Source organism: Oncorhynchus mykiss, chromosome 8 (assembly GCF_013265735.2).
Source record: "Oncorhynchus mykiss isolate Arlee chromosome 8, USDA_OmykA_1.1, whole genome shotgun sequence".
In the NCBI taxonomy this organism is placed as follows: Eukaryota; Metazoa; Chordata; class Actinopteri; order Salmoniformes; family Salmonidae; genus Oncorhynchus; species Oncorhynchus mykiss.
Window position 1 is genome coordinate 62,031,336 of NC_048572.1, and position 15,219 is coordinate 62,046,554.

The 15,219-nt window shown below is 40.3% G+C and overlaps 2 protein-coding genes across 7 annotated transcripts in view; one reads left to right on the plus strand and one right to left on the minus strand.

The window, feature by feature from the left end:
* LOC110530300 (protein SMG7) overlaps nt 1–2,658 on the minus strand; it is a 29,822-nt gene extending 27,164 nt beyond the window's left edge. For 3 of the 6 annotated variants that reach the window (XM_036985923.1, XM_036985924.1, XM_021613220.2), the window contains exons 1-3: nt 2,504–2,658; nt 2,275–2,392; nt 537–571 (exon numbers count right to left, since the gene is read on the minus strand). In XM_036985923.1, the coding sequence (XP_036841818.1) occupies nt 537–571; nt 2,275–2,300 (61 nt within the window). In that variant the 5' untranslated portion in view covers nt 2,301–2,392; nt 2,504–2,658. Of the gene's footprint in view, nt 1–536; nt 572–2,274; nt 2,393–2,486 lie in introns of all 6 variants that reach the window. The other 3 variants (XM_021613222.2, XM_036985922.1, XM_036985921.1) reach the window with 3 other exon arrangements.
* Nucleotides 2,659–3,279: 621 nt separating this feature from the next.
* Nucleotides 3,280–14,842, plus strand: LOC110530301 (nicotinamide/nicotinic acid mononucleotide adenylyltransferase 2). Its single transcript, XM_021613224.2, has 12 exons — nt 3,280–3,508; nt 3,694–3,923; nt 6,931–7,019; nt 7,711–7,778; nt 8,274–8,352; nt 11,255–11,384; nt 11,609–11,689; nt 11,929–11,973; nt 12,251–12,327; nt 12,691–12,792; nt 12,988–13,055; nt 13,715–14,842. The coding sequence occupies exons 2-12, from the start codon at nt 3,839–3,841 to the stop codon at nt 13,815–13,817; spliced, it is 927 nt and encodes a 308-aa protein (XP_021468899.1). The 5' UTR covers nt 3,280–3,508; nt 3,694–3,838; the 3' UTR covers nt 13,818–14,842.
* The last annotated feature ends 377 nt before the right edge of the window (nt 14,843–15,219 follow it).

Genomic DNA, 15,219 nt, shown 5'->3' on the forward strand with positions numbered 1-15,219 from the left:
ACAGGTGTCCTGACTATATGGTCATTAAAGATCACATGGCACTTATCGTAAGAGTAGGGTTGTTAACCCGTGTCCTGGCTAAATTCCCAATCTGGCCCTCATACCAACATGGCCAACTAATCATCCCCAGGTCCAATTGGCTCATTCATCCCCTTTAACTATTCCCTGGGTCACTGCTGTAAATTAGAAAGTTCTCAGTCAACTCACCTGGTCAAATATATATTACGGATACATCTTTTTTTTTATATGATAAAGGAATATGCAGTGTCTGTCCCAGGTCTGGGGATTATCAACTTCCAAAACATTAAAGAAAAGGAAAAGCTTTCAAGATCAAAATTAATAAAATAAAATATGAAAATAAGAATTTGTTCTTAACTGACTTGCCTAGTTAAATAAAGGTAAAATAAAAAATAAATAAAAAATAAGAGACCATAATATCAGCAAAAACAATATTGTCCACAATGCATAGTGTCTAGTAATAAGGGGTTGTGGGTTAAAACAAAGAAGGAACCACAAAGGTGAGGTGTGAAACATACCTGTCATGTCAGCCTTCAGGGCCTCTGCCTGCCTGCTTGGGTATAAACAAACAGAAGAAGCTAAGTCAATCAATACAGACCCACACCCTACCTTTTATGCATAGCATACACCATATGAAATTAAGACCAGTAGTAAACAAAGCACCGTATTGCACATTTAAAAATAACAAATAACAAAACTAAAGGGGATTAAAGTGTGTCCCCTGCCACTGACTGCTCAATGTAATCAAAACATGCAACAGGAGATTGTATTATTTTGACATGCTGGAAAGAGATGTGCTGTAGTTTTTAGCCACTGAGTGCAAATGGTAACAGCACTATTTGCTCGGAAAAATAAAATGACTATTTATGCAATAGCCTACCTCTCACTATAGCGAATTCCATTGTGCCAATAGACTCAAACACAGCTTTATTGATTGCTACGCTTTCAAATTATAAATTGGTATTTCGTAAAATAATCAAAATTGGCCATATATTTACGTTACTCTCGTTGTTAGCCTGATATCTTCCACCATGTAGCTCATTTATTGGACTACGAAAAAAATAATAGACAGGGCTCGCGCTACCAGTGTGGCAGGTGCAGTGTTTCTGTTGGTTTGCTTGCCAAAGCACGATTTGTTATGACATCCCAATATGAGCAACCAAATATTCTCTATTTCCCTCGGAAATAAAGTAGCTGCATATGTTCATTAAAACAGAAAAGTATTAGTTTCATTTCGTTAGACATGCACAGTGAAGTGTCAATCTAGCAAGCTCGCGCTCAAACAGGCCTAACTGGAATGTATGTTTACCAAATGTCATCTTGCGACAGCCAACGATTGTGGCTACGTTAGCTATACCATGGACTAGAGAAGGGGCATCTTTGGTTATATTTGGCATGCTGCCTTTACTTGTTTGATTTAAATCATCTGTATGGTTAATCCAATAACACTCAGATGGGAATGTAGCTAACGTCACCTAGCGTTTTACAAATGATAAGGCCCATTTAGCTAGCCATGTTTTGAATACTGTTAGCAAGTAACGTTAATGTGGACAGAAAGGTTCACTGCAGTGACTTGCTGGAAACAGTAGCTTGCTTCCAAAAATCACGAATGGTCGAAACCTCAGAATGTGTTTGTTATCCAATTTAGCTAATGGTAGATATCCGGACTCAGTTTGGTTTATAATGTAGGTCTGACTAGAAAAGACATGGCACGGCAGGCTAACTAGCTAATGCTATCTACCAAAAAGGGCAGGGGCGCTGTGTAATGTAATGTTATGGTTAAACCAGTTTGACATTATTAGGCGAGTTAGTTAACGCGCTCAAGAACTAGCTAGTTACGTAGTTAACCAGTAAATTAATTATCTACGTATTAATTTTGTTCACGACACATGACAAACGTTAGCTTTTTATTTCGCTAGGAAAATGCCCACGGTGGTTATTATGGTTCGCAAACCTGTTAACGTATCAAACTAGTTTAGCTAGTAATTTAAAGTTAGCTAGCCATCCAAGCTAACTAACGTTAACTGTATACAGTAGCCAGCGGTAACAAACAGCCATAGCTATCTAGTTAGATACCTAGCTAAATAACTGGCCCTACTCAGTCACACTTTTCGAACATGCTTGGCTTCTTGTTGTGCGTTGCTAGCTAACTAAGCTAGCATGCCAAATTACGGCGATAGCACAAATACGATTTGACGCGGTAGGTAATAAACAACACCATTTAATTCATTAATAAATAACCAATTTCACATTCACCTTAAATATTGGCCGCATAGGTTCATCCTGCCCGATAAGGGACTTTAGACAACGATTGGTCCAGAAGCAAGAGCTACTCCCGGCGCCATATTGTTCGTCACTAGCAGAGCCACCGGCCCTGTGTACACACGAAGATAGAGGGTGCCATTGCAAAGATAGGGGATAAATTAAGATGTCCCACTCACGCGTTTTACCATATAAAAAGTTCTCACAGTTTGGGTCTGCTTACGTGGTGGCAGCTGTGTCTGATCTGCTTAGTTCATTGTCTCTATTTGAACCAGAGAACACAAGCGAGTGGGATGTCTCACTTTCTCATCCACACGCTCTGATCTTCAATTAAACAACGAGGTCCGAAGGGGCGTGGTAGATGGCGAATATACCACGGCTAAGGGCTGTTCTTACACATCAAGCATTGCGGAGTTCCTGGATACAGCCGTTCGCCATATATCACAAACCCCCGAGGTGCCTAATAGCTATTATAAACTGGTTACCAACGTCTTTAGAGCAGTAAAAATACATGTTTTGTCATATCCCTGGTATACATTCTGATATACTACGGCTGTCAGCCAATCAGCATTCAGGGCTCAAACCACCCAGTTTATAATAATATATACAGTCTGACCTCATTGCTTTGGTCAGGTTAAGAACAATTATTCAAATTAATTTGCTACTAGAATGGAATCACCCAGACAATGTACAGTTCCATTCCACAAGCTGAGCCCATTTTTTATGTATCACTGCATTAAAGATCCAGACCTCTTAGCAAATATAGCTATGCTCGTTTGCAATACTGCACAATCCAACGCCAATACAAACAGGGCTACTTCCAACAAAGGCAGCGGGATTATCCCCCACCTTCGCCACTAGTGTAGCAATTAAGGGGCAAATAGAATTCGGAATAGCCAGAATTGGGTTTGAACCAGCTACACTGCTGTTATGAGCCAAGCACACCACCAGGGCGCCCAAGACCAGACCTCTTTACAGAGAAAATGTTAGCCTGCGCTCACACACAGGGAGGCTAAACTGCGACTATGAGATCCAAAGTATGATTTCAGTATATAACCAATTAACATAACTCAATTAGTAATACAAATAGTCTGACAAAAGCGAAGAGTATTTTAGTTCAGCACATTCAGTAGGTGGTGACACATCTCCTTCATCTAGACGTGTAGAAATAGGACACGGACAACAGAAACAGTGATACAATTGGAAGAGCTCAGGCCAGAAAGTGCTGGTAATCTTGTCTGGTTTTTCTTGTAAATACTTTAAAAGTTTTATTACCAATATTTGTATATATTTTTCATTCTGATTTATTTGCCGCACGAAGTATATAATTAAAGCCAACGTATGTGGCCTATCTATTGTTTAAATTGTATTTCCTGTACTGTGAGTGCCTTTGATCCTGTGCCTTTAATATAGAGGGCAGTGACGCTCTGTATCCTGCGAGGAGACTGGGATACTGCCGCATCCAAATGAACCTTGCCTCTCTCTCTGCGGTCGCTAATAGCAAAACAAAGGAGAACAAATCGTTAGTTGCAGAAAAAAACGAATATCCAGTCATATCATGACGGAGAACACTAAAACGCACGTTATATTGCTGTCATGTGGAAGTTTTAACCCCATCACTAAAGGACACATTCATATGTTTGGTAAGCATTACATACGCGCTCTTCTGTATATTTTAAAGATATGTTTTGTTCTCCAGATGTTGTGGGTAGGGGATATGTTTAAAAATGACAAGGCGTTTAGCAGTCTACAGCAGGTTAGCATGGAAATTAACCTATATATCAGCATTATAATGTCAGAATTGCGTGATGTTGTTGGGTTGGTGTTTTGCCATAGACTTTTATTGGTATTCGCTGTCCATGAGGGAGGTGCTGAAATGGGCTACGGCCTCAGTGACGGAAATGTGATTATGTCAGAATTAAGTTCATGGTGTAATCATTGTAATTTCAGTTGGGGGGTATTTATTTCACTATCTGTTTCTGAACACCACGTATGAAGGACATTAATTAACAACAGAACCATTAAATCTACAGGTTTATATTATCCTATACAGCTATATTGAGCGCACAGTATGTATAATTTCAGTGTAGCCCTACGTAGGTATATGCTGCATAGGCCGACCAGCCCTGAAACCGACAGCAAATGGACTTGAAAGAGCAGGCTAGGCTAGTTTGAGATTTAAATGTTGCATGTATACGGATGTTGAGCCACTGGACACAAGGGGCCTATTCAGCAAGTTTGAGCGTTGGTTGCCTGCTAGCAGATACTGCGTCACTCATAATGAATGAGAAATTGTATCTCAAATCACAATAGCATACAAAAAATGTAAAATAATGAGCTAAAACACAACAGGTATTCACAAATTAATGGAAATGCAGTAAAATGGCAAGAAAACACAGGCAAATCTATATATCATGACTAAATATTTTCTCCTTTTTGACTTTATTGTTGTCCTGTACATCCCTTCTTTTTAATGTTATTTTACTGCTGACATACAATTTGAATAGTTAATGAAGGCAAGCCATTGTTGTCTTTGCCTTAACTGTTGTCAGTTTTCAACGGACATTTAATCAATTAAATAACTGTGGACTATTTCATCATGGCTTATCACTTAGGAAAATATTACGGTTTTCTTGTTACCTGAAACATTACTGATTCTACACACAATTCAGTAATGGCACAATGCTACAATTAGGGAGATCACATTACAACAGTCAGCCAAATGCATCAGTATATTGATGAAAACAATCACAGTAGAACTAGTAAAGTATTGTATTTTATAATACACATAAGCTATCTTGCCCATCAATATATAGTAATGTCTATATGCTATAAAACATGAATGCCCCTCTAACGGAGGCAAGCCATTTATATAAAAGTGAGTTAAAATTACTGCCATCCAAAATCAGGAATACGAGGGTGCACCATAGGCTAGTACCCTGAAAATGACTAAATCCTAAGAGATAGTCATTAGAATAGAGTGAGTGAAATGATTATGCTGCAGCAGTAGTGAGTGAACCTGGAATATCATGAGGCAGAGGGAAAAAGCATCAATTTTTCCATGACCTATTTTCCAAACCACCTCTCTGCATGCCTTGCAGTGGCTGTTATAGAAAAAAGAAAGTACTCTAGCTGCACATGAGTGGAATGAAAACTCCCCCAGTGAGCCCTTCTGACTCATAAAGGGATTACATGAAACAACAGAAAGTGAAGAAGCAGACAAATGCATGTATCATGGACTAAGACTACAGAATATAAAAACTTGTGGATGGTGTCAGATCATCATACATTTTCGATATTGATTCAGTTTCATCTATGTTGTAAGTCATTGGATTGCGATTCTTCTCTTGAGACACCCTATTCCATATATAGTGCACTACACTCTTAGCACCTAAAAGGGTTCTTCGGCTGTCCCCAAAGGAGAACCCTTCGAATAACCATTGTTGTTTCCAGGTAGAACACTTTTGGGTTCCATGTAGAAACCTTTCCACAGAGTGTTCTACATGGACCCCAAAATGATTCTACCTGCAACCAAAAAGGGTTCTACCTGGAACCCTTTTTTCTAAGAATGTACTTTAAAAAGTAATGCACTATATAGGGTGCCATTTGGAACTCATTCCTTTAGTTCATTATTTGCCCCAAACCATCTGCTTTGATGGACAACCCCAAACGATTCTATTTTTTTTTCTTCTCATTAACACTCTCCTCAAATCATACACTAGTGTTCCCATGATCTTAACTCTCTATCTCATACACAAAAAAAGGGTTCATAAAGGGTTCTTTGTCTGTCCCCATAGCAGAACCATTTTGGGTTCCAGGTAGAACCCTTTTGGCTTTCATGTAGAACCCTCTGTGTAAAGGGAACCACAATGGTTCTTCCTGGATCCAAAAAGGGTTCTTCAAAGGGTTCTCCTATGGGGACAGCCAAATTACCCTTTTCTAAATAGCACCTTCCTTTCTAAGAGTTTACCCTCTCTTCCTTAATACATAATGCATTTTCTAATCATATTAATGTTTATGACTCTACATCTATAATGGCTCTGGTCAATTTACACAGGCACTGTACATCACACACTTTGAACTGAGCTGATGACTTGCAACACGTAGGCTCCAGTAGGTTTCCACATTCACATACAGGCTTGAAGAGGGCTGAAACAATGAGTTTCTCTATTGGTGGCATGCAGGCAGTAACTCCACAACAACAACAGAATGAATAGATGAATGCTTGCCCTGTGGTCGAAACAAAAAGTCCTCATCAATCAACTTCAAAAAGGCTGAAAAAGGCGTCTGGAATTCCTTGATCTGTTTCCCTGGAGATGAACTGTAAAAATTGTAATTTGCACGGATCCACTGGCGAGTCAGGGTTAATTTATTTTTGTACTGTAACTAAGAAAAATATTCAGCAACACATCAGGTTAATTCACAATAGTGCCCTATGGAAAACAATGTATGAATGAATGAATGACAACACTGTTATAGACTGTTTATTATAAGCAGAAATTCAGTGACCAAACTTCTCATGACATAAATGGAAACATTTAGCTGATGGCAGACAATAAGACACAGGTTAGCTGATTAAAACTGTAATGTTGTGCACACTATGAACTATAATAAGTATGTTGACAAGTATGTACTGCATCTGCTTCACAGAGAAAGCCAAAGAATACCTGCACAAAACAGGGAAGTTCATTGTGATTGGGGGCATCATCTCTCCTGTACATGACTCCTATGGCAAACCGGTACGAACTTCTTACAGCATATTCACAGACTGCTTTGTTTGGTATCTACGAAGTGGATTTGTTTGATTAACTAACAAACAACCACCTCAACCAATTATCTGATATGAGTGACAGGAGTGCAATTTAGAGAAAATTAACTGGGGTTATTTTTATGAATGAGTGATTGCTTTGGGTGGTCCTCCTGTGTAGGTGTTGTTGCTGCATTCAGATTATATAAACCACCTCTAATTCTATCGTCATCTATTCTCCCTAGCCATTTCTGGAATAAATTAAAAGCTTGTCCCAGTTTCTCTCTCTATAAGAAACAGAAAACATGAATAATAAATGTAAGAGAAATGCTGTTTCAGTCAGATCATGAATCTTCTGCACATTTTTTTCATCATTGTGTCTCTAGCACGAATGAGGATTGGATTAGTATGTTATCATTGTTGTGGTTGCACAAATGATTGACATCAGCTATAGAATGTCATCTTCAGCCATTTTACACAAATATATGTTCCTCATAGATAAAACATGTAAAACCAGTTGATTACCATGCAGAGGCACACAATAGAGAGAATGAACACAATGCCTGCATCACAAATGGCACCTTATTCCCAAAATATTGCACTATATAGGGAATAGGGTGCGATTTGGGATACACCCAACGAACACAATGTCAGCAGCTTATCGATCCCCTGTGTGTTCACAGGGTCTGGTCCCCAGCAGACATCGTCTCACCATGTGTCAACTGGCAGTCCAGTCCTCTGACTGGATCAGGTGAGTCAGTGGATATATCCGATTAGAACAACAAGACTGCGTCCAAATGGCACCCTATTCCCTACATTGTGCACTACTTTTGACCAGAACACTATGGGCCCTAGATAAAAGTTGTGTACTAGGGAATAGGGTGCCATTTGGGATGCAGTTCAAGTGAATCTTGATTGGCAGTAAGTATCTTGAATGGCCTCTATTAGCCCCTTGAGACAGGATGTGTTTCTGGCAATGTCATTAACAAAACACAGTGTGTGAGGTATTTAGCAGATGTGCAATATCATCAGTCCTATTATCCTGCTAATGAGAAGGATAGAGATCAGTGCCCGTATTCATAAAGCGTGAGTAGGAGTGCTGATCTAGGATCAGTTTGCCTTTTAGATTATGATGCATGGACAGGGGGGACCTGATCCTAGATCAGGACTTCTTCTCTGAGACGCTTTATGAATACAGGCCCAGGAGTACACAGCTGTTCATCTATTATGTGTCATTTTCCTGCAGAGTGGATCCCTGGGAGTGCTACCAGGACACATGGCAGACTACGTGCAGTGTGTTGGAGCATCATCGTGACCTCATGAAGGTAAGCCAGGCCATGGAATAATGACTGGCTACGGTTACTCAGACCACACTGTATTGCATGAGCTGTACATTTGGCACTGAAGGACAATATCAAGAGCAATTTGATAAAATATGTGGTAGTTCAGAGAGAAGAGAGTTCAAGGTAGCCTACACTAAATGCATCAGACTTAGCTACTGTGTATGGAATTTATTCATAGAAGTTGAATTAATGCGCGGCCCACTGGCTAGTTGACATGCGTAGTGAAAGTATGTATAAGGACTAAGAGCAATTTGAACTCCTTTTATAAATGACCTGTACCTTTACTGTATGCTGGGATTGTTTAAACGGCAACTAAATATTACGTTATTTTTGAACATCTACTGTACTATAAGCCTGGTATCAGCAGAAAAGCATAAATCTGGTTTATGTGAATACATTGCATTTACTGGGGGAATTAGTGTCACAATATTGATGCCTAGAGTTAAACATTAGATAAATGATGCCTAAGTGAATACATTGCATTTAATGGGGGGAAAATTAGTGTCATGGTATTGATGCCTCGGGATAAGCATCATATACACGATGCCTAAGTGAATACATTGCATTCAATGGGGGGGAAGATTAGTGTCACAATATTGAAGCCTCGAGATAAGCTTCAGGGTCTTGATTCCTAAGGGAATACATTGCTTTCAATAAGATTAAAAGCAAGTAGTTGACACAAGTCAATTGCGTTCATGTCTGTTGGTTTCCCTCCCTCCCTTTCTTTGCCTCCCTCTGCCTCATCTTTATCCCCTTTCCTTTTCTTCTCACCCCTCCCCCTTATTTCCCCCCTCGATCCACTCCCCTTCCCTCTCTCTCTCTCTTTTTGTCTTCTATCTCTCTCATTCTCCCTCTTCTCTCCCTCATTCTCTCTCTCGCTTTCCTTTCAACTCTATCTATCTCTATTCTATAATCCCCCCTCTATATAGCAAGAAAGTTGGTGCTAAATTTGAAATGTGTAATTTGGTGCAAGACAGACAGACACACTCACAGACAGACAGACAGACACTCACAGACAGACAGACAGACAGTCCTTTAGTATTGCAAGAACATTGTGTCCAATGGAGGTCAAAAATAATTTTGTGCCGATTTACTTCAGATTTCATATGCCAGGTCATAACAGTCGCCCGGTCACAAATGTGTACAATTCCTAGAGTTAAAGTGCTTTTGATTGACATTGTTAGAATGATTGAGGCTAGAAACACAATTCACATATGGGATAGTTCAGCAGACACTCCTGATGAACGCAAGCCTACACCTGACCATGTGAAACTCTTCACAGTGAAAACTTCGCCCCACAGAGAACACAGCTTTTTTCCATAGAAAAACATTACGTTCAGCCATTACATAACCATGATGCCCCCGTGGACTGTGATTGAGCTAGCTAACCACCCTTGCAGACAACCGATCGCGACCTTACAGGGATGCCTCGTGATGAGGTTCAGCTTCCTATGGCAACGGAAGTGGCTTAATTCATCCTCAAGATGGTCCGTTATACTCACCCTGTAGTTACACAAAAATACTGCATTCCGTCCTCTGTAAAACAGTCAGTTCTTAATGTCAAAGCTTGAAACTGGGGCATTTAAACTGCCGCAAGTAACCCCAGGAGGCCGTATATTGAATTTCAGCGTCCTGCTATTATAGGAAGTTACTAAATTGGGGAAAGGGGAAAGGGGATACCTAGTCAGTCCAACTGAATGTATTCAACTGAAATGTGTCTTCCACATTTAACCCAACCCCTCTGAATCAGAGAGGTGCTGGAGGCTGCCTTAACCGACATCCACATCTTCGGCACCCGGGGAACAGTGGGTTAACTGCCTTGCTCAGGGGCAGAACAACTTTTTTGACCTTCATTGGACACAATGGTCTTGCAGTACCAGAGGGTCTATCTGCCTGTGAGTGTATAAGTCTGTCTGTCAGTCTGCCTGTCTTTCACCAAATTACACATTTCTAATTTATCACCAACTTCTTTGCCTTGAATGCAATGTATTGACTTATGTGTCAATATATATGTGTCAATATCTAGTCTGTGGAGGTGGGAGAGAGGAGCGAGAGGTGGAGGTGGGAGAGAGAAGAGAGAAAGAGAGAGAGAGGTGGATGAAAGTAGGGGGATGGAGAGAGAAGTTAAGGAGGTGGGATAAAGAAGAGGTAGAGAGAGATAAGGAGGCAAATAGAGAGAAAGAGTAGGAGGGAGGAAGAGAGAGAAGGGGGAGATGGAGAGGGGATTAGAGAATAGAGAGAGAGGGGTGAGAGAAAGAGAGAGAGAGGAGAGAGCGAGTCGGGGGAGAGAGAGAGAGTGAGAGTGAGAGAGAGAGAGAGAAGGGAGAGAGAGAGAAGGGAGAAAGAGAGAGAGAGTTGAGGGATAGGGAAAGAGGCGAGAGAGAGAGAGAGAGAGAGAGAGAGAGATGGGATAAACAGAGCGAGAGACAGAGGAAGGCAAATAGAGGGAGGGATGGAGCGATGGAGAGAAGAGAGATGAAGAGGAGGGAGAGAAAAGGTGGGGGAGAGAGAGAGGGGGGTGGAGGGGTGAAAGAAGAGAGGGAGAGAGAGAAGAGGAGAGGGAACAAAGAGGAGGTAGAGAGAGAGAGAGAGAGCGAGAGTGAGCGAGAGAGAGAGCTTTGTTCGTAGGCATCAATATTGTGACACTAATCTTCCCCCAATTGAACATAATGTATACACATACGCGTCATGTTTCTTTGATGTGTATCTTTTTGCTACAAACCTACCAGATTGACACTTTTCAATTATATCATGTTGGTAGTATGTGACAAATCCAATTCTTCCGTCAGAATGTAGTCAATCTGTTTGTGCTGCTGACCTAAGCTGGCTCAAATGCAATTCTCTGGGACTGAACATGTAAATTCTGGTGTTTTCCTGTCCACAGAGAGTCACAGGGTGTATTCTATCCAATGTGAACACACCGTCCACAACTCCAGTGATCGGCCAACCACAGAATAAGACTCAGACTGCCATCTATCAGAACCACAACACAGTGAACAACAAGCCCACTGCCAGTGAGTGATGGTGTACATACACAAACGTATTTGAGATAACATTTATGCCATTTCGATTAGGATGAGAATCTAGGTCTAATATCTTGAAAATGTATGATTGATGGAAAAGAGGAAACGTTGTTATAATGTACCAAGAAACGAATTGTCTGGTCTGTAAATATTTTTCAATGGATGTAATTTGCTGCTAGAAAATGTTGGATGTTTTCTTCCATATACCTAAACAGTTAAGCTGTGGGGGAAGATGAGTGAGAGCTTGGGTAAAATTTGCTGTGTTCGCCCACACATGGACCGTTTCACCTTTGTAGGTAAGTAGGCTACACAAGCAACTTCCTGAAAAACAGACATTTCTTAGCTCCCTCTGTAGATGCCTACTGGGCAACTTTTGTTTGTATTGCTTTTAATCTTTTTAATGAATTTATCTTAACACTTTGTTCTAGCTAGCTATTTGTTTAGGTAGCTATCAAGTAAACACAATGTGAGTTCACAATGATTGATGAATTAAATTCTAACCTTTTCTTGTATCTTTTTAATTTGATCTCAAAAGATGAAAATGCTAACCTTGGTACTGCAATGCGATATGAGGAAATTGGTGAGTTAACACTCTTTTGTATGTCTCCATAAGATTTATGTATTACCAATATTGCATACTGTTGCATTAGGTAATATTGCATAGGTAATGTTGTATAGGTAATATTGCATACAGTCTGTATATCGTCAGAATACAAAAGCTTTTGCTTATGTCATTCGATTTTCACTCAACAACCCGTAAGAACTTTCTTCATTATCAAATCATTGAACAGGAAGTTGTCTTATCCAACTCTTTGTTTATTGGGTGTCTAATTTCTGTCTTCCTCTCTATTGTCCAGAGTTGCGCATCTTGCTCCTATGTGGCAGTGATCTTCTGGAGTCATTCTGCATCCCTGGCCTATGGAAAGACAGTGATGTAAGCCACTCGTCCTTTCTCTTCCCCATCTTCTTATGTCTGTTGTGAGACTGTCATTCACGGAAGAATTGTGTTCATACTTTGCATAGAATACATTCTTGCCTATTGGCATGCGCTAAAGTTTTATTAAAGCAGACATAGGCAGACCTGTAGAGGTCAAAGGAGACACTGCAAGACAAATAGTTTTAAATAAGGACGACATTTGAATCTAGCCAGTGTCCATTTAGAGGCATGAATGCAAATGATGTAATACCCTAATGAGCATAATGCTGCATCCAAGATACTTTACCAAAACTATTACAGTCACCCGCTTCATTAGCATTGCAAGGAAATACTGCAATGTGTCATACAAATGGTTTGCAGATGGAGGTGATTGTGGGAGACTTTGGGATTGTTGTTGTGCCTCGGGACGGAGTTGATACAGAAAGGATAATGAACCATTCCTCTGTGCTGCGCAAGTACAAGGTAATAACTACATTGTGAGCGTATGAGTCATGAGCTTGGTGAAAAGTAGGAAACCAATAAGCTTGATAATGTAATCTGTAAGACGCTTATTATGTTAATGTCTTAACATATAATCAACTCTGTACCATAGATAATTAGAAATGTCAATGTATTAATTGCATAATGTGTAAAAGATGCTCTCTTTGTAATTTCCAGGATAACATCACTGTCGTAAAAGATGATGCCAACCACCCTATGTCCATTGTCAGTTCAACCAAGAGCAGGTTAGTGTGAATTATAAGCTGGGTGGTTCGAGCTCTGAATGCTGATTGGCTGACCAAGGGCATGAGAAAACATGTATTTTACTGCTCTAATAATGTTGGTAACCAGTTTAGAATAGCAATAAGGTACCTTGGGGGTTTGTGGTATATGGCCAATATACCACAGCTAAGGGCTACTGTATATCCAGGCCCTCCGTGTTGCGTTGTGTTTAAGAACAGCCCTCAGCTGTGGTTTATTGGCGATATACCACACCTCCTCGGGCCTTATCGCTTAATTATAATTTATCTACCATCCTTTGGGCCTCCATTAGGAATATTTAAGAAATAATTATGGACTGTTCTATTATTGTCTATTTTTCACTGTGGACTCTCGAAAAGTTTGGTTATTTTTCACAAATATGGATGTCTCTTAATGTACCACTTTGGTTGCTGTTCAGTGTCTCTTGGGTGTAACCACAACATTTGAGGGCAGTTTCCCAAACACAGATTCAGCCTAGTCATAGACTAAAAAGCTATTTCAATGGAGATTCTCCATTAAGCTTGCTTTTTAGTCCAGGACTAGGCTTAGTCTGTGTCCAAGAAACCACCCCTAGAAGATGAACTAAGCTATTCCCGTAGAACATTAGAATCATTGTAATTCTATGGCTGTTCCCTTCCCTCAGACTGGCCCTGCAGCATGGTGACGGCCATGTAGTGGACTACCTGAACCAGCCAGTCATCGACTACATCCTGCAGAGTCAGCTCTACATCAATGCTTCTGGATAGGAACTACTGCTTTGGCCTGCTGGCATATTGTCCCTGTCTGTCTTTCATGTGAAACGTATACTCCTCTTGAGCTACTGCTTTTCCATTTAAAGATATCCATATCCCTTCTTACTGTATCATGGTGACTCATCTGACCTGTGGATGTACAGCGAGGTGCCTGAGAGCTGTGTGTATGTGTGGACCACCTTCACAACTGACCTTGTGTTGGCTGCGCCGGCCGGGCGGGATAGAGAGGGGGGATGGGGTTTTGGGACATGTCCCAAATAGCATAACTTTCCCTATTGTGCACTACATTTGACCCGGTCAACAATAGTGCACTTTAATAGGGAATAGGGTGCAATTTGGGATGCTAACTTGGTGTCATTAAGAGAGGGTGCAGAGATGGTAACCTATTGAATTTGGGCCTTTGCTGTTGATTTAAAATATGTATGTTTTTAGACTGCATGCTTAGAATGTTTCTGTTTTGGCATGAGTACTTACTCACTTTGTAGATAGATGTTGTGAAAGTGTTTGCAAAAAAACGAACATATAGTGGGTATCCACCTCTCACTTCATTTTCTGTTCACTCCAAGTCTACTTTATGTACAGTATCTGTATTAATGTACCTGCGACTGCACATCAATGCCTAAATGTTTGGTTTTCAGTGGGCATTGATGCAAGATGTACATCTGTTTGCACATAAGAGAATGATTTGAACGTTCATTTATTTTTGTGTGCAACGGATTTTTACACGTTTCTTCTGCTTGCCACCGAGAAAATGACCACGCCTCCCAAAACAAATGCAATGAACCTGTTTCTTACTGTGTGCTATGTAGCTAGATTCTTTTACATATAGAGGAAAAAACAACAGCACAAACTATAGAAGTGCATTTCATGTGCCCTGGGGATGAGTTCACATATGCAAGTCTCTCACTCTCCTTGCACATAACACTGTACTGAGCTGCAGGAGCCTCTATGGAATCAACAGACCCATTGTCATAATAACATCAATCTGAAATAAATGTGTTCTAATGTTGTACTGCAAAGGACGTGGCCTTTGATCAGTAGTTGCTTACTGAAACTCCTCATGGTCAGGGCCAAGACGCTTTTGACAGGGTATTTTAATGAGCATTGTCTGTCACCATTGCTTTAGACAGTCTTACTGCAAGGAAGGGTAAATAGGTGTGCACATCATGGTTTAATAAGTGTCTTTAATTGTGACCAAAGCATCTTGCATACGTATTTACAGTAGCTTTATGTGTGTCCATTTGGCTAAGATTATTAGGTTATTCAATTTTAATAGCCGATGAAGCAAAAGTAAAATGCATTCCACTATTTCCGGAAATCTCCTGGTTCATGATTTTTAAGAAATAGACATACAAGTGCTAGTTGTCCATGTAGTAATCTCGTTCTCCAGCCTTGT